This window comes from Mirounga leonina, unplaced genomic scaffold (assembly GCF_011800145.1).
Source record: "Mirounga leonina isolate KUSES-001 unplaced genomic scaffold, KU_Mleo_1.0 Mir_205, whole genome shotgun sequence".
Lineage (NCBI taxonomy): Eukaryota > Metazoa > Chordata > Mammalia > Carnivora > Phocidae > Mirounga > Mirounga leonina.
Genome location: NW_023270515.1, coordinates 3,246,549 through 3,265,311, shown reverse-complemented (window position 1 = coordinate 3,265,311; position 18,763 = coordinate 3,246,549). Strand labels below are relative to the sequence as shown.

General features: G+C 54.6%; 1 protein-coding gene across 1 annotated transcript in view; it reads left to right on the top strand.

Annotated features, from left to right (window-relative positions):
* Positions 1–6,858: 6,858 nt before the first annotated feature.
* The window catches only part of PRDM15 (PR/SET domain 15), a 46,813-nt gene continuing 34,908 nt past the window's right edge, over positions 6,859–18,763 (top strand). The window contains exons 1-5 of the mRNA XM_035028891.1: positions 6,859–6,953; positions 9,095–9,248; positions 11,026–11,278; positions 16,911–17,012; positions 18,331–18,555. Coding sequence (XP_034884782.1) covers positions 6,919–6,953; positions 9,095–9,248; positions 11,026–11,278; positions 16,911–17,012; positions 18,331–18,555 — 769 coding nt within the window. The 5' untranslated portion in view covers positions 6,859–6,918. The remainder of the gene's footprint in view (positions 6,954–9,094; positions 9,249–11,025; positions 11,279–16,910; positions 17,013–18,330; positions 18,556–18,763) is intronic.

Here is an 18,763-nt window from a genome sequence, read left to right as displayed (position 1 = left end):
AGTTTGACAAATGAAGCATTTGAAACTTTCCAAACAACTCTTAACTATCTGGAGGTACCGAGGAGTTCAGTGAAAAATATCAAGGCTTACTGTATATGGAGTATGGCGTACAAAGGATGTAAGAATTTGAAAAAGAGTGAGTAGAAAGATCAAGATCAAGCTTCTGTTGGAGATCTAGTTTAAAAACCCAGATATTGTCCATGATTTATGACAACTTGTGGTAACTGTTTAATAGGAAGGGTCCACTTCGTTTTTGGATTTGGGAGGGAGAGCAGTTGACGGGGAGGAAGGTGTCTGGAGGGTGAGCCTGGGCTCTGTCTTGAAAGAGCAGGACTTGGGCAGGGCTGGGGGCTCCAGGGGAAGCAAACTGAGGGAGGCAGGCCGAACCCCAGGAGGGGACCTCGGTCCACAGCTGGGGGCTGGGGGAGCACAGGGACGTACACGGAGAAGGGGCCAGCTCTTTTACCACATGCCACCCCACCCTGTGCCTGGCCCGTGCGGGGCCGGGCAAGGCCGGTGGCTCTTGCCCTGTGGGTCCTTCGGGGTCACTAGATAAATGACACACAGAAGTGATTACAGTGGTCAGAAGTGCGGTGAAGGAAAATTGCAGGGTGCTTTTGGAAAGTGTTACAAGGCCTTAATTTGGACAGGTGGACCAGGAAATCCCTCCCCAAAGATGTGCCAATTAAGCCAAGATGTGAAGAATGAGTAGGAGTTAGCCCGAGGCAGAGCTGGGGGAGGTTCCAGGCACAGGGAACAGCATGTGGGAGGCCCGAAGGCAGAAAGGCACTGGGTACTTCTGGGAACTACAAGGAGGCCATTGTGGCCCGAGAGGGTCAACTAGGGGGAGATGGGCAGAGGAGGCTGGTGGGCTTGGGTTTCATCCCGGGGACAGTGGGAAGCCATCGGCTTTTAGGCTGGCAGGAAATATGATTGGGTTCCAGTTCTAGAAGAAGCCCCCTCTGTCGTGTGGGAAACAGGGTGGCTGGCCAGTGTGGAGCAGGAAAAGCCTTCTGGAGACCCTTGCAGCCTTCTAGGAGGGAGAAGGTGGGGTGTGGTCAGGGGAGGTGGTGGAGGCTGCAGGTAATGTCCATGGGACCGTTGCCCCGGGCGGGATGAGCCCGGGTCTCTGACAGCCATGTTCTCAGATGTGGGAGGCCCAGGAGGGCCCCGTTTGGCAGGGGAGCCGGGAAGGGTCCAGTGCTCGTTTCTGGCACGTTCAACTGTTTGTGGCCTCCAGGTGAAGGTGTGGGTGGGCGGCTGGATATTTGTGTGGGACTCCTTGGAGCGTTACCAGCCCGCACATGGTATTCACTTAGGCATGGAATTGGGTGTGGCTGCCTGGGGAGGGGTCCTGCAGAGGAGCCGTGGGAAGGGGTGGGGCTGTGCCCCAGGAGAGCCCAGACTGGGGTGGGCTGGAGGAGGAATCCCCCACGGGAGATTGGCTGGGGGGCAAGAGAGGACAGTGGTTGGCCGCATCCCAGGCGACCAATCAGGTGAGGTGAAGAAAAAGACACCCTGTCCTAAGCCAGCTTGGTGGAAGGACGCAAGAGTGAATGAAAGAACAGACACGGGACGAGTGTGTGTTGGCACCATTTACATATAATTTATTATGAAGACTTCGAGCACACAAAACAGTCGGCAGGCCAGCAGGCGCCAGCCTGCACGGACCCCATCACCTGGCCGATCTGCCCCGTGTGTCCCTGTCTGGGAGTCCCCACTGGTAGTGCGTGGAAGCAAACCCTGGCCCCAGGATTGAGTTTGTGTTTCAGTCCGCATCTCTGCAGAAGGAGCCTAACCAGGAACCACGATCCCCAGCCCACCTGAAACATCTAATGCTAGTTCTTTAATGTGCTCGACCACCAGAGTTTGGCTTTCCAGCTATCCAGTGAAAGTCACACACGCTGTTTCCATCAGGATCCGGGCCACACCGCGCTGTGCTGGAAGTCACTTCAGTGGGACGCCTTGGTGGCTCAGTCGGCTCAGCGTCCAACTCTTTGGCTCAGGTCATGATCGATCCCAGGGTCCTGGGATCGAGCCCCGCATCGGGCTCCTTGCTCAGCAGGGAGCCTGCTTCGTCCTCTCCCTCTGCCCTCCACTCTCCCTGCTTGTGCTCTCTTCTCTCTTTCAAATAAATAAAATCTTAAAAAAAAAAATGTCACTTCAAATCTGTAGATTTTCCCTCCATATCTTAATTGAACTTTTAATTTTGAGATAACTGTGGATTCCCATGCAGCTGTAAGAGAGACTGCAGAGCGACCCCATGTGCCCTCTGCCCAGAGCCCCATCGGTGACACCATGCAGGACTCCAGCGTGGGGTCCCGTCCAGGATGGTGACGGTGATGGTGACACCGTGCAGGTACGGAGCACCCCACCCCCACGGGGGGCCCTCCTGCTCCCTCCTTACAGCCTCACCCGCCGTCCGTCCCGAACCCGCACCAGCCACGACTCGAGTCCCCATCTCTGTATTTCATCATTTCAGGGAGGTTATATAAATGGGATCAGACAGTATGTGACCTTTGGGATTGGTGTCCGTAGCACCGTTCTGGAGGGTCCCCCAGAACCTGATGCGTATCAGTGGCTCGCTCCTCTTCATTGCGGACAAGTCTGCAGGTGTGGGTGGACCACAGACCGGGGTCACTATGGGGGCGCTGCGGGGCCTGTTTCCAGTCTGGGCTGTTGTGCTCCCAGGCCAAGTGCATGTTGGTTTCATGAGACACCGCCGGCTGGTCTCCACTCCCGCCAGCCGCCCATAGGTGCCCGGGTTCCCTCATCCTGCGCCGCTCGGACAGGAGCACCCTGACCTCTCGGTGACCTGTTGAATGTGTCTCTCTGGCGGTCGATGGGGGCGGCCACCATTTCCTGTGCTTGTCACTTACGTATTTTCCTTGCTGAAACATATTTTGTGTCCTTTGCCCATTTACCGATTGGATCATTTGTGTTTTACTGGTGAGCTTTGAGAGTTCTTGGCACGTTCGAGGTTTGGATGGGTGGTTTGCCAAGATACCTCCCGGTCTGTAGCTGGTCTTCTTACCCTCCTCACCGTGTCTTTTGTAGAGCAAAATTTTAAATTATGATAAAGTCTAATTCGTTTTCTGTTTATAGACGATTCTTTTGGTGAGAAGTCTAAAAACTGCCTACCCTAGGTCTCAATGATTTTCTCCTATATTTTTCTAAAAGATGTTACTATTCTATGTTTTAAGTCTAGGATCGTGATGAGTTAATTTTTGTATGAGATGTGACATCAAGGCTCATTACCGCCCCCGCATCCACTTGCCCCAACACCACTTGCCGAGAAGGCTGTCTGTCCTTCCTTCATGAGTAGCTTTTACGTGCCCACCAAAAACCCACTGAGCCTGTTTGTGTGGGTCTGTTTCTCGGTTTCCATTGACCTTGGGCCTGTCCCTTCACCACCAGCGGCATCCTCATGGAAGCCTTCTTTTTCAAGGCTGATTTTCACAGCTGGTATCCCTGGGGCCTGCCTGGGAGCTCGTCACCACAGGGAACGTTTGTCTGGCATCGCCTCCACCCCCAGCTCCCCCAGCTGATATGCCTGGTCTGAGCCCATCTGGCATTCATGATAAGTTTGGTTTCCTGATGCTGTTAGTGTGGTCTCCCCGTGACCCCAGCTGTGGCTCGTTGGTTCTTGTTGCAGTGGTCGTATGGGTACTAGGCAGATGGGAGGGTGGGCAGTGGCGCTCAGAGGCGGGGTGCAGCAGAATGACCTGGGGGTCTGTGAGGGCGGGGTGCGAGGACCCATCCCAGAGAGTCGGCTTCAGCAGGTCTGAGGAGGGGCCCGAGAATTTGCATTCCTGAGAAATTCTCGGGTGCTGCTGGTGTTGGTCCACGGACCACTCTTGGAGAATCACTGGTGTAAGGTAACTTTTCCCAGGATGGGGGTTAAAATGGCCAAATCTCACGCTTATGGTCTTTCTGGGTTATCTTCCCTAAAACACTATGTATACTCCGTCATCCTGGAATTTCTTACATGCCGCGAATGTCCAGAGACTGGACTTCCCCGTGTGGAGGGACCATCTGAGCGCTAAGGGGATTTTGAGACAACAGTATCCATTCATCAATTGATGGACACTTGGACTGTTCTAGTATCTTGGCTATTGTAGATAATGCTGCTGTAAACATTGGAGCGTATGTACTCCTTTCAGTTAATGTTTTTGTGTTTTTTGGGTAAATACCCAGTAGTGGAATTACTGAATCATAGGTAGCTCTATTTTTAACTTTTTGAGGACCCTCCATACTGTTTTCCAGAGTGGCTGCACCAGTTTGCATTCCCACCAGCAGTGTAAGAGGGTTAGCCCTTTCTCCACATCCTCGCCAACACTTGTTGTTTCTTGTGTTATTGATTTTAGCCATTCTGACAGGTGGGAGGTGATTTCCTGGATGATGATGAGTGATGAAGAACATCTTCACATGTGTCTGTTGGCCATCTTTAGAGAAATGTCTGTTCATGTCTTCTGCCCATTTTTAAGTTAGATTATTTGGTTTTTTGGATGTTGAGTTGTATCAGTTCTTTTGAATAATAATCTTTTATTGGATATGTCATTTGCCAAATATCTTCTCCCATTCTGTAGGTTGCCTTTTTGTTTTGTTGACTGTTTCTTTCCCTGTGCAGAAGCTTCTCATTATGATGTAGTCCCAATAGTTCATTTTTGCTTTTATTTCCTTTGCTTTAGGAGACCTATCTAGAAAATGTTGCTGTGGCTGATGTCAGAGAAAGTACTGCATGTGTGCTCTCTTCCAGGGTTTTTATGGGTTCAGGTCCCCCATTTAGGCCTTTAATCCATTTTGAGTTTATTTTTGTGTTTGGTGTAAGAAAGTGGTCCAGTTTCATTCTTTTGCATGTAGCTGACCAGTGTTCGCAACACTATTTGTCTTTTTCCTCTTGCATATTCTTGCCACCTTTGTTGAAGATTAGTTGACTATATAATTGTGGATTTATTTCTAGGTTCTCTGTTCTGTTCCATTGATCTATGAGTCTGTTTTTGTGCCAGTACCATACTGTTCTGATGATTACAGCTTTGTAGTATATCTTGAAATCTTGGATTGTGATACCTCCAGTTTAGTTTTTCTTTTTCAAGATTGCTTTGGCTGTTTGGGGTGTTTTGTGGTTCCATACAAATGTTAGGATTGTTTGTTCTAATTCTGTGAAAAATGCTGGTGGTACTTTAATAGGGATTGCATTAAATATGTAGATTGCTTTGAGTAGTACGGACGCTTTAACGATACTTGTTCTTCCAATCCGTGAGCATGGGATGTCTTTCCATCTGTTTGTGTCCTCTTCAGTTTCTTTCATCAGTGTTTTCTAGTTTTCAGAGTACAAGGTCTTTCAGTTAGGTGAGCATCTTTATTTCCATGTTATAGGTCAAAGAATCTAGGCCCCAGAATCAACATGTCCAGATCATCCCCCAAATAAGTGGGGGGTTCTAACCTCACAGGATCAACAGAAAACAGAAGTGACTGACCTGATAGAGTTTTATGTGGTGAGCAGGAGCGCTGTCCTCCATGATGCTCTCTCTGGTCCCCAGGAGACATGGGTGTGCACTGGGTGTCAGGCCTGGGGTAGCGGCTGAAGGAAGACAGAGGTCGTACTAGACATGAGTGTCCTTGAGGAGTTCACAGCCCAGTGACGGAGGAAAGAGAAGCAGTGGTGACAGCATGAAACCAGCTTTTAAAAATGGTGATATGTTTATTTTACCAGTGGAAACCTTTGGCTAACATAAAAAATGAAAGTCTGAGTTCATAAAGACTTTCTAATCTAGAAGACATTCAAATCAACTGCTTTTAATAAAAACAAACAAACAAACATTATTTTAGGTGAGAAAACAGCTCAAAGCCCCCAGCCTCATCACAATAAAGGGGACCACACTGCTTGGTGCCTTTAAGACCTCCAGGTAAGGTCCCCGCACGGGCTCGAGGAACCTTTTACAGGACTTGTCTTTAAAAATTGCTTGGCAAGGGCGCCTGGGTGGCTCAGTCGTTAAGTGTCTGCCTTTGGCTCAGGTCATGATCTCAGGGTCCTGGGATCGAGTCCCGTGTTGGGGGTTCCCTGCTCAGTGAGGTGTCTGCTTCTCCCTCTACCCTTCCCCCTGCTCATGATCTCTCTCTCTTTCTCTCTCTCTCAAATAAAACCTTAAAAAAAAAACAAAATCTAATTCCTTTATAAATAAATGAATAAATAAATAAATAAATAAATATTGCTTTGGCAAAAAGCTTATTATTAATGACACACCCTTGTTCCCTGACAGGTGTCAGAAATGGCTGAAGATGGGAGTGAGGAGATCATGTTCATATGTAAGTAGCCCCTGGCTTGTCCTCGAGCATGGGTGGGCTTTTACTGTCCCAGCAAAGCCACATCCACGTTTTGTTTTTATATGACAGAAAAGCTGCTTCTTTTTAAGTTGAAATGACTTTGCTTGCTTTAAGAAACACGTTTATTGCACGAAAAATGCACTGCAGGGTGTGGTTTTAAAAGGATCATCTTTCTCAGAATGCTGGGCAAAGGCCACTTTGCAGAGGGTAGCATTAGATTCAGAAAAGTAAGCCGGGGGTTTGCAAAGAGATTTATGATACGTTAGATTTATGCCAAACAGGTTAAATAGGTGAGTTTTCGTTTATTCTCATTCCTCGGGAAGATCTCATTCTTTGTTAGTGTAGAGTCACTACATACTTTGAAATGTGCCACAGAGGGAAGGCTTTTCCTTGGGGGCCACGTCCTGTGTTTGCACTGTTTTCGTACGTGTGGGGAGCATCGTGGGTCACCCCACCGGGCATGGAGCCTGCGTTGCCCTGGGGGGTCCCTCCCAGCACCCTGTCCCCACTGATGCTTTCGTTTCTGATGCAGGGTGTGAGGATTGCAGCCAGTACCACGACTCCGAATGTCCTGAGCTGGGCCCCGTGGTCATGGTCAAAGACTCCTTTGTGTTAAGCAGGGCACGGTGAGTGGCTGCCTTGAGCTGACTTTAGTCCTCCCTGTCAAACGGGACTGTCTGAATGTGGACCCTACATCTGCAGAAAGGGGAGACCTTTCAGGGTCCCTGGACCCAATTCCAACGTGGGGTTCCCCGCACAGACACCAGCAGGATTCAGCTCTGACGCTGTCTGCCCAGAGACGGGATTGGACCCCACAGGATCAGGGCGCAGTCCTACAAGACCGCCCCTCACCCCCATTCCACATGCCAGCCGCAAGCCCCAGGCTGTCACAGAACTCTAGGAAACACTTACTTTAACCAGTTTATTAAAGGATGTGATAAATGATATGACTGAACACCCAGATAAAGACCCTGCACCTCCACATGTTCACCAGCCTAGAAGCTCCCTACCTAGTCCTTTTGGGTTTCCTGGAGCCTTCGTTATGTAGGCATGACTGCCTGAGTCACTGCATTGGCTGACCCAACCTCCAGCCCCTCTACCGCCCTGGTGGTGGGGGCGGGGGCAGGGACTGGAAGTTCCAGCCCTCTACCCATGTGGCTGGTGGGGTCTAAAAGTCACCTTCATTATGGCTCAGAAGTGTTTTTGGGAACTGTGGATGAAGCACTTAAGTCTGAGAAACGTATTTGGTCATCGGAACGACCAAATGCATATTTCTTATAAATTGTGATATCACAGGAGGAAACTGCAAAAAGAGAAGGCAGGACTTGGAGCGTGACTGTCCTCGGGTTGCAGAGGACATCTGTGATTTCCATCCCACGGTGAACGGAGCAGCCTGCCACCAGGATAAGCCAGGACATATTTGGAAGGGTTCAGAGTGAATCTCTTGTTCTAGTTCAGCGTCCCCAAGGACCAAGCATGGCAGCCGTGGAAGAGCCAATGGGCTGAGGCTGCAGCTCTGCTCATTCCATTTTCCCCATGGCCCGAACCTAAGCCTGCCGTCTAACGGACGCCTGCTGTGGGCTGCGTGGGACCCGGGGCAGTGAGGGCAGGTCACAGCTCCTGGAGAAACACCAGCAGATCTAATGAGGAGATTCGGTGGCTCTGCCATTCTCGTCTGGGCACCTGGGGGGACGTGGCACCTGGGGGGCTGGAGCCAGGGCTCTGAGGGACAGTCTGTCCACAGTCTGGGTCAGCCACATGGGGGCTGTTTGAACTGAGACAAGGCGTTCTGTTCTCCATCCTGGCCCCCCTGCAGAGGTGTGACCTGTGTTATGTTAGACACAGTACCTGCCTCATGGAGACACCGTTATTATCTTGGTGCTCTTTCTAGAAGCTTCCCAACTGGTTTTCCAGTGACTCACCTTCTCAAAAGAGATTACTGTCTTTGCCTGAAGTAGAGACCTCATCAGCTCTCCCCCAAAACCTTCACTGGTTACCTGTTGCCCACGAAATGCCAGTGGCAGCTATCAGTCCCGTGGCGGGAACCCTCCATGATTGGGTTCTTCCTCCTCAGCCCGGCCTTCTGCTCGGCCCTGGGAGGGGGCTTCGCTCCAGCCTCCCCAGTGTCCCACCTGCTCGTGGATGTGGGTCAGGCTTGCCCAAGCCTTGGCTCGTGCTGGGGTTCCAGCCCACCGGCCTTCCTCTTTTCAGCGCCCCGTCCTCCACACTCTCAGCATTTAGGTAAAAGCATCCTCAACAGGATTGGCCCATTCAGCCTAGTTGGAAACCCTTTTCTGCTCCCTGGGAATGCCGTGGCGCTTTTCCCTTTCTCGTGGTGCTCTGCACTCGGCACCTCATCGTGGCGCTCCCCCCGCCTCTCTGTGGGCTCTGCGGCTCTGGGGATGAGAGCTCGGTCCCATTCACCTCCCCTGGCCCATTGCAGCCCCCGCCCGTGATGTCTCCTGGGTGGGGGGGATGTCAAACACATCCTTTAGTAAGCGGCCCCTCCCTCTGCATGGGCCCTGGGTGAGTTGTGCCAGGGCACTGGGGCCGGTCTCCTGTGGCTCAGGCCGTTAAGGAGCCAGGTGTGCACTGGCCGCTGGCCCATCACCCCCTCTGTCCTCAGTAGGAAGCTCCTTCTCACCCCCGAGGATGGTATTTCAGCAAGAGCGAGCCTGTGGGCTGTCTTACCCATCTGTTCCCGGTGTGAGTGGCTGTCCTCAGCCAGCGGCACTTGGGGGCTGAGGGCCTCCTGTTCCATTTCTAGATCATCTCTCCCTTCCAACCTGGAGATCAGGCGACTGGAAGACGGAGCCGAAGGAGTGTTTGCCGTGACCCAGCTCGTCAAGAGAACACAGTTTGGTCCGTTTGAGTCGAGGAGAGTGGCCAAATGGGAGAAGGAATCTGCATTCCCGCTGAAGGTACGGGCCGGGGCCAGCTTGGGGCGGGGACGGGCGCGACCTGCCCCCCACCCTGTGTGAGGAGAGCCGTGCGTCCCACTGATTGATCGGTCTCTTCTGCGGCTTCGACGGTCCTGGTTCCACTGTCTTCCACGACAGTGGTTCTCCTTTTATTCTAGTTTGTTTTTATGTCAAAAGCATCAAGGTGGAGCTAGTATTTTGCACTTTTCCACTTCGCCAGCCCCTGAAGAGGGTGTTGAGAACACGTGCAAGAGCAGACCCCCCAGGCCGCCCTCACTTCTCTCACGGCCCGGACTGGCGTGGAGCCTCCGGGCACTGCCTTCTGCGCGTCGTGGGGCCTTGTCAGTGCGAGCACGCTCACGCCTGAGTGAGTGACTGAGACTTGGCAGAGCTCCTTCAGAAGGAAGGGGTTTCGTTTAGGCAGCGTTGAGACACGGGTGCAAAGTTGAGCGGCTCTAAAAAGCACATCAGAGAAAAGACAGCTTTTATGTGAAATGGAGCAAAACAGAATGGATGTCAGGTGCAGGGAAGGCTTTGAGTTCTCGAAGGAAGGCGTGTGGACGCGCCAGGGGCCGGGGACTTGGGTTCTGTCCCCACCTCCAGCATGCACCCGGTCCAGGTGCGCCTCCAGAAAGGTCTGTTGCCGTGAGCGGTGAGGACCAGGGTGCTGGTCTTGCTGCAGTGACCCACAGAGTGAGCTTTTCCTAGAGGCCTGGCAGATAGCCACGTGTTCAGGACAGGCCTGAGATGGGTAGCCTCGGGGTTTGGCAGTTCTGGGAAAAGTCGAGCTTACAAGGCAGATTTCAGCAAAATGGGAAGGAAGGAAAAGTATTTGATTTGTTTGCCAACAAAAAATGAAAGAAAGAAAGGCTGTTTTATGTGAAGGAATAAAGAAGCCGGAGGCCCCCCATGAAGGCCATTGGCTGCCATCCTTCGCGGGACCTGGGGTGCTTGGATGCACACAGTTGATGTGGGCACATGGTCGGGCCGAGGCCCCTTTGAAAAGTCCTCTGTGCCCATTTTGGCTTCCTTCAGTGACTCGGTTCTCCAGGTCTGTGTCAGATACTGAGTTGTTTTCAGCACGGCCTCGCTGGAGGCCCCCTCTGCCTCCAAGGGCCCCATCCTCAGAGGGGGCCTCTAGCTCCTTAGCAGTGGGGAGCCCCTGTGGGAAAAGCTCAGAGAGGGGAGAGCAGGGAAGCAGCGTTGGCATCAGAAAAGAGGGCCAGACCCTCCTCTACTTGTGTGGTGACTTTGAACTTCAGAATATCAACGTTTCTCCCCCGTTGCCATCCATCAGGCGGTGTTAGGGGCCAGGGCGCAGCCTGCGGGACTGACCGGAGTTACTGGACACCTGTGAGAGCAGGGAGGTGCGCAGGTGTCCCGGTGCCCATGCGGAGCCCCGGGACAACTTAGGCATCCTCATCCCCAGCTGGGCCGTGCACGGCGTTCAGGTGTCTGGATGCCACCTGAGCAGGGCGAGCGCTCAGGTGTCGTGGTGATCCCTGGACCAGGTGTCATTACGCCCACTGGGAACCGATTAGAGCCTGAGAGTCCAGCCTCTATACCCGGACCAGTAGACCTGAGTTGTCCCAGTTCCCACCTGGGCCGTGCAGAGAACTCAGGTGCCCCCTGAGCCCTGAAACGGGTTCTATGTGCAGCCTGACCTGGCCCCGTCTGGACTGGTTGCCCCCCGCCCCCCCCCACACACACGCGCTGACCTGCGACGGGTGGCTAACCAGCTCCTTCCCTGGCCCCTTGGCGGCCGTGTCCCCCCCAGGTGTTCCAGAAGGACGGGCACCCCGTGTGCTTCGACACCTCCAACGAGGACGACTGCAACTGGATGATGCTGGTGCGGCCGGCAGTGGGGCCCGAGCACCAGAACCTGACCGCCTACCAGCACGGCAACGATGTGTACTTCACCACCTCGAGGGACATCCCCCCGGGCGCCGAGCTGCGCGTGTGGTACGCCGCCTTCTACGCCAAGAAGATGGACAAGCCCATGCTGAAGCAGGCCTGCTCTGGAGCCCACGGTACACGCGGCCCCGCTGCCTGGTGGCCGAGGGCGCGCTGTGCCGGCGAGCCTCTGTGGCGTGGGGGGGCCGGGGGCTGCCCTTGACCCCGCGGGCCTGGGTCTGCCGTTCTGCTTGTTCAGGGTCTGGGCTCCCCCTAAGCCGGACGCCGGCTGGGGAATCGGGGTGCTGGGGCACGACCGGCTGGTACTCAGCTCTGCCCTCTGGGCTTTCGATGCGGTAACTCCTCCCCACCCACCGTCCTGCAAGGGCACGTGGTCGGGCGATCGTCTCTGTTTTGGGACAGAGGAAACGGAGCACAGAGAGGTTGGGGAACCTGCCCTGAGTCACAGTGCAGGAGATGGAGGAGTCGGGGTTCGGACCTGGAATCTGGCTCCAGGCTGGTGCTCTCCGGCTTGTGGCAGCCTCCTCCAGATCTGGGGGGGGGTGCGCAGGGGCGTGTGGGTGCGTGCATGCGTGCGTGTGTGTTTGTGCATATGTGTCCGGGAAGGACCTGGCGAAGGTCGTATGTGTGATTTGCCCAAATCCAGCTTTCCCGTGGGAAAAGCAGCCCAGAATTAGTCACCTGCCGCCCCGGGGTGTGGGGCCTCACTGTGTCAAGGGGCCCTCCTGCCAGGTCGTGAGCCGCCGCACGTGTACCTGGTGCCACCAGGGGCAGGCGCACCTGTTGTTGCCACAGTTACTTGCTCAGGGGGAGAAATAGCCTCTTTGCTCTGACCCCCGCCCCCCGCACTGCTGGATTCTGACAGGAAATGGTTTCCTTTCTCTTATGAACACGATGTGATACAAAGAGGGCCTTAATGTATTTTTAAGGCTCTGGTCCGTCCCAGGTGATCGCGGCTTTGTGACCTGCCCCCCCTGCCCGCCGTGGAGCCCTCCTGGTTTTCCCTGAGCTGGCGGTGTGAGGAGAGGCGTCCGTGAGGCTGCCCAAACCAAGCAGACCTTAAGCAGGCTCAAACAACAGAAAGGGGCTGCCTCTCAGCCCCGGAGCCTGGGGGCCCTGACCAGGTGTTGGCAGAGCTCGTTCCTTCTAGAGGCCTCTCCCGGCTTCTGGTGTGGCCAGCAACCCTTGGCATTCCTTGGCTTGTAGATGCGTCACCCTGATCCCTGTCCCTGTCCTCATGTGGCCTTCTCTCCCCTGTGTCTCTGTGTTCTCTCTTGTAGGGACACCAGTCACTGGATTGAGGGTCCGCCCTCTTAATGACGTCTGCAAAGACTCGATACAGAGATTGCAGGCGGATGTGAATTTCGGGGGGCCACTCTTCCACACGCTAAAGGCTGGGTGGTGGGCGGGGGGGAGTGTGGAGCCACTGAGAGTGCTCTCGGGGAATGTCAGTGGGGAGCCAGATGGCCAGATGGCCTGCACTCCGGTTCTGGTGGCTGTGGAGGGCTTGCCACCTTCACAGAGATACTTGCAGAGGAAGACTGGGAGCTTTATGGAGTGTACTTTATTTTGGTAGTGAAGGCCACAGTAAGAATTTGGAGAGACCCACAGCTTTTCACCTGGCTGCTCCCAAGCCCACCTTTAGGATTTGCACATTAGGAGGCACTGATGTGTCCCACTGGGCCAGGCATCACTCTGGAGCGTGGTGCGGCCAGGCTCACGGGTGCCGTGCAAGATCTTCAGGATCTTCCCGATCTGGCTTTCTCGTGTTCCAGATTCCTTCCGGCCTGGGCAGCTGATGTGCATGCCCCGGGGCCAGCCAGACTGCAGGTCATGGTGTGGGTCATTAAAGGCTGGCCTTGTCCGCTGTGTCTTGCATGACGTCTCCCCCCTCACGAGACTCAGGTCAAAGAGCAACCTTGCTGCCCCCTTCCCAGAGTTGCAGTTCTGCTTGCTTTTACCTACGGGAGAGCTCTCTAATCTGGAGCTGCGTCTGAGAAGGGAGATTCTAACGAAATTGGTCTGGTCTGTGTCGACCCAGACAGCTGCCTCCTTATTTGCCCCCAGCCACCCTCCTGGGGGATCCTGAGCTGGCTGTCCTTCGTCCTCTGTGTGTTCCTTCTGAGAACGCGGGACACGATGGCTCATCACGTCCCCATCAGCTGGAAGGCACAGTCCCCCAAAATGAGTCTGGAATCAGGAAAGCAAATAAGCAACTTAGGCACTCTGAAATCTTAGAAATACTTTTTATGGTGTTTCACTCTGTTTTGGGAGAAATGGCAGGCAAGTGTTTCATAGAAATGTAGCGGAAGTTCTTGACTACTGTTAACTGGCTGGTTAGTTGGGTCCCTCGTTTCTTATACCTGCTGAGTGATGGCTTAGCTCAGGTGGTGCTGGCAGCTCCCCAGAGGACACGCGACATCCGCCACCGTGCACGGTGCCTGTGGTAAAACAGTGACCCGGCAGCCACCCCAGGCTGCTGCACCCTGCCTCCACCACCCTGTTCTCCCGCCCAGCCCCTTCCCAAAGCCCTGCCGCCCAGCGGAGCTTCTAGAGCCCCGCTCCAGCCCTGCCTGCCCTGAGTGCCTGGGGCCGCGCCGAGCAGTCTTGGGTGCTCCCCTAGCTGAAACATTTTGTTGGGAGCCCACCATGCCAGCTTCTTAGACACTAGAGTAGGTGCCAAGACCTGTGAAGAGGGGCCTGGACCAGCCAGAAAGCTGGTCATCCACATGACTCTGATTACCCAGATCTGACAGGTCGGGAGAGGGCTTACCTTCCCCTTCCCAGCGACGAGGCCTCTGGTCTGCACGCCCTCGAGACCGCTGCAGTGGAGTGGAGGGAAGGGGGCCTTTGTGGCCATCACTATGCCTTGGGCCCAGTGGAGGAGGGGCACAGCAAGGCGAATTGGCCTTAGGGACCACCGCCACATTCTAGAAGAATCGTGCTGGGGGCCAGTGGACAAGGACCTGTCTGCCCATAAATCATTCAGACTCTTTCTTGGTGAGCATCAGAAGTGTGGAGACTCATTAATTTCATTCGGCCTCTTTTTCAAATTTGCTTCAAAATGCATCTCGGTTATAGAAATCAGCCAATTTGCAGATGGCAGAGCTGACTTCTCAACACAGCAAAGTCGGAGGATCAGACACATCCTTGAAAAAAAATAACTTCTACTATATTTTTTTCCGGGTAGGAGATTTACTTTTCACATTTTTTCTTGCGCTGACATTGAAGTTGGTTTCCTTGCTTTGCCCAGATGGACCTGTTGACAGGTGAAGGAAGGAGGGGCCAGGAAGCGCATGGGTCTAAATGGGCAGGCGTGAGGGCGCACATCGGCTGCGGTCCTCAGATATTGTCATCCGATCTTCAAAAGTACTTTTCTAGTGAAAAAGATAAAATGTACACACATCTATAACATGTGGAAAACTGTTTTCAATCACCATTTGAATGACTCTTGGCATTTTTGACTAGCAGTTCGCGGTATCTGTTAAAAATCAGCCCGGCTGATGTATAGTTTGCGCATGAGAAGACTTGGCAGTTTTCGGTGCGCAGCTTAGGGGGTTTCGATAGAGGCGGCCGGTTGTGTCAGCCGCGCCACCGCCGAGGTCGAGAACATTGTCACCGGCCCGGAGGGGTCTCTCGGTTCCCTCGTGCAGCTTTGCGCTCGGGCCCCTGGCGCCCAGCAAGCTGCCTTCCGTCCCTGCAGCTGAGCTGTGTCCCTCCTGGTCTCCAACAGAGCCCCGCATTGTCCCACAGGCGAGGTCTCGCTGTGCGCGTTCCCAGGCGTACTTGTAACTCGCCGTCCGCCTTCAGTATCGGCCCTCCTGTCACTCCCTGTGCTGCATCGCTTGTCACCGGGCGGTGTTTCTGTTGCTTTGACGTGTCTCTTTTGTTGGACGTTTAAGTGATGGGCCATGGAGAACTGCCTTGTGATTGTTGGCTCGTTTTTGTTCTTTTTTTTTTTTTTTTTAAAGATTTTATTTATTTGAGAGAGAGAGAGAATGAGAGAGAGAGCATGAGGCGGGGAGGGTCAGAGGGAGGAGACTCCCTGCCGAGCAGGGAGCCCGATGCGGGACTCGATCCCGGGACTCCAGGACCATGACCTGAGCCGAAGGCAGTCGCTCAACCAACTGAGCCACCCAGGCGCCCAGGTCGTTTTTGTTCTTAAAAATTCTGATCTTTTAGCGATAATTTTTGGAAAATAGAGTTCTTCCCTTGACAGGGGGGTGGGGGGGACAGAGGTCACGACGGGTCCTTCTAGTTGGTCCTTTTGACTGACCTCAGTGCAGGTTGAAGAGAAGGGCTTCTCATGTCACGTTAGTTTGAATCCCGTTTGTGGGGGTGGGGACCGTCCCACTGGAGATGGCAGCCCCTGGGGGCCAGAAGAAATGACCTGGATTCACAGGTGTCCTTCCATCTTACCCACTCCTCATCCCTTCCTGAACCTGTCACATGCAAATGTCTCCTCCCCTCTTTCGAGCCACGTGTGTTTAAGAAGGTGAGTGAGAAGCGGGAATTCAGCTCTGGCTCCCATTCATCCGTGATCTCGTCCTGACAGTCTTTGTGCAGTGGATCCGCGGGGGGCGAGGGAGAGCAGAGGGCTGGCTGGCCTGGAACGTCCCCTAGACCGCGGGTCTCCCACGGCACCTGCTCCGGACCCCTCCTGCTCTTCCTGTGTTCGTATAACCGAGCATTTCACATCACACGTTTTCCCCTTATTATCTGAGGAGGACTCAGGAAATGGACACCAACAGTTAGGGCCATGGCCTGCATCTCTTGCTTCCTGTCTTTGCAACCTTGTTGCTGGTTTGGATACAGAAAGAGGGGTGCTTTGTCCCTGCTCCGAATGCATGTGCAGCTGCGATTCTGGGTGATTTTTGTTTAAGGACGCAGGAGTTTGCTGACCGGGCGGCCCCCCGGAGTGTTGCATGTGATGGGTCATGCGGTGGCCGAGTGGGAGTGGTGGTGAGGGCACCTGGGGCCGCCCGACAGGGCCTGGAGAGACAGGGCCGTGCCAGGGGATCACGGCCGGAGGCTCGCTGAGAATGTCCCCAGTTTTTAGGTCCATGGAGTAGGATTGTTGACAAGGGAGCTGCGGTTCCCCTCTGCACAGCCAGTGTCTCCCCCATTCCCTGAGCCCTGCCCACGCGTCTTTGGGGTGCGAGGAAGAGGGGCTGAGGGCCCTTCACAGTGGCTGCCTGCCCACTCTTCAATTCTAATGCAAATTAGACAGAATTAAAACCTCGGTTCCTCAGGGGCAGGAGCCCCAAGCGCCTGCCACCTCAAATGCGAGGCGTATTCAGAGTGATCGGCGCAGAAAGTTCTGCGGAGCCCCCCCCCACACCGGGCCCAGGGCACACTGACGGCCGGTCTCTCTCGTCCGAGCCAGAGAGAGACTGAGGAATTCAGTTTGATCTGAAGGGTTTTTTTCTCGAAGTCGTGCAGAGGGATGCATCTGGTCCCACTGGCCCGGCTTCGGGAGGAGTCACGTTTCTGTGACTGGCGACAGACCCCGCGTTGCGCCGATCCAGCACCACCTGCCTGTGCTCAGTCTCCACACCTGTGAAATGGGGGCGTCCCTGGGGACCGCAGGAGTCCAAGCGTGTGAAGCCCGGGGCGCGGGGCCGAGAGGGGAGCCGTGCTGACCGCCTCCACAGCGCCGGCCCCCGGGCGGAGAGGTGCGCCCCCCGCGGCGCTGGGCTTGGGGGCGACGCGCTGCTCTGCATCACCCTTCCCTCTGCTCTCTCGAAGCTGCGGGCACGCCAGAAAGCAGCGCCGCGGTGGAGTCCGAGCCCAGCCCGTGGGTGTGTAAAGTGTGTTCCGCCACCTTCCTGGAGCTGCAGCTTCTGAACGGTAAGCGCCGGCGTGCACGCTGGCGGCTGCCACGGGGAAGTCCGGGTGGAACGGCTCCAGGTTGTGCTCTTCCTGCCACGCCGTCCCTGTGGACAGGTGGCCGGCAGGACGTTCCCTGGCCTTGTGTGAGCAGCGCACTCCCGGGCCGCTGTGTAGACCCCCCCGTGTCCCCCAGAGCTGCACGCGCTCATGCTCGGACACTTGGCCTGGAACAAGGCTCCCACAAAGTGCCTGGCCCTGGGGCGCTCTCTTTCCCTCAGGCTCTGTGACGTCTCGCAGCTGGGGGCCGTTAGGCTCTGTTTTCTCCAGTCTTTCCAGGTGCGTTCAGCCAGGCGGGCTCATCATTGGCTTGTTCTGCCGTGTGGCCAAACTGCCAAGCCCTTCCTGTGACACACATCACATTCTGTTGTGTTTGCTTTTTAATTTTCTTTCCCTCCCTGGACCCAGCTCCTCGAGGGCACTCACCCAGCACGATGGCCCTAAGTATGGAACAAACAGAGAAGTAACAGCCCCTTCACGCAGAAGGCCTGTGCTGAGCCAGTGGAGATTTGCACTGGGGAGGATAGGTCCCTGGCCCTGATGTCCGCACAGGCGCCATCTGTCATTTGCGCGTGGGTCCCCACCTGTGTCGTGGGTTGTCTCCCTCCTCCTCCTTGCCACGGCGCTGTGGTCCAGCCGGTCTGGGCCTTCACTGAGGGGAGTTTGTCTGTTCTTGAACTCTGTACCCATCCCTGCCTGCCTGGTTCCTGGGGTTCTGTAGTTGTCTTTTCTTGGGAGGTCTCGAAGGGCTTTCTTCAGTTGAAAGTAAAGCAAAGATTATTTGCTTCTGTGCAGTGTTTTTCAAGATAATATCGTTTATCGTGAGTTGAGTATTTCTCAGTATTTCTCTTTAGAGGCTACATTCTTAAGTAATTGTAGTATGAATTCATCATAAACATTGGAAAACATAAGTGAGTATAAAGAAGAAAAGGAACATTGCCCGTGGTGTCTCCGTCCGGGAGAGCCACAGTACCGTGCTGGAACACCCTTCCGCACTTCTTCCTTGCACGTACATGTGCATGCATGCTTGTACTTTCTATAAAACTGTGCGCATGGTGAACCTGCCCTGGTTTCATCACCTAGTTTAGCTTTTAAAATAGTAGTCCTGTTTGGTGCGGTGAAAATGCTTTTATTTTCAAAAGCAGTGGGAATAAAGTTTATTTGACTATGAAAGGGCACACACTCAGCAAATCAAGGTAAAAACAAACAAAAATGGTGGTAGGGGGTGGGCGTACTGACAGGCCGCCTGTCCTTGTGTGTTTTCTTCCCTCTTCTGCAGAGCATCTGTTGGGTCACTTGGAACAAGCCAAAAGCCTTCCCCCAGCCAGCCAGCATGAAGCAGCTCCTGAGAAGGAACCAGATGTGCCTCGGGGGGAGCCTCCCGCAGTTCCCAAGAGTGTCAGTGCCACCAAAGAGCAGAAGAAAAAGCCTCGAAGGGGGAGAAAACCCAAAGCATCAAAACCTGAGCAGCCACTAGACATCATAGAAGGCAAGGAGCCAGCAGGTGAGGGCTGGTCCTGGGGGAGGAGCCAGCAGGTGGGGGCTGGTCCTGGGTGAGGAGCCAGCAGGGGGGCTGGCCCTGGGGGAGGGGCCAGCAGGTGAGGGTGGTCCTGTGGGAGGAGACAGCAGGGGGCCTGTCCTGGGGGAGGGGCCAGCAGGTGAGGGTGGTCCTGGGGGAGGAGCCAGCAGGTGGGGGCTGGTCCTGGGGGAGG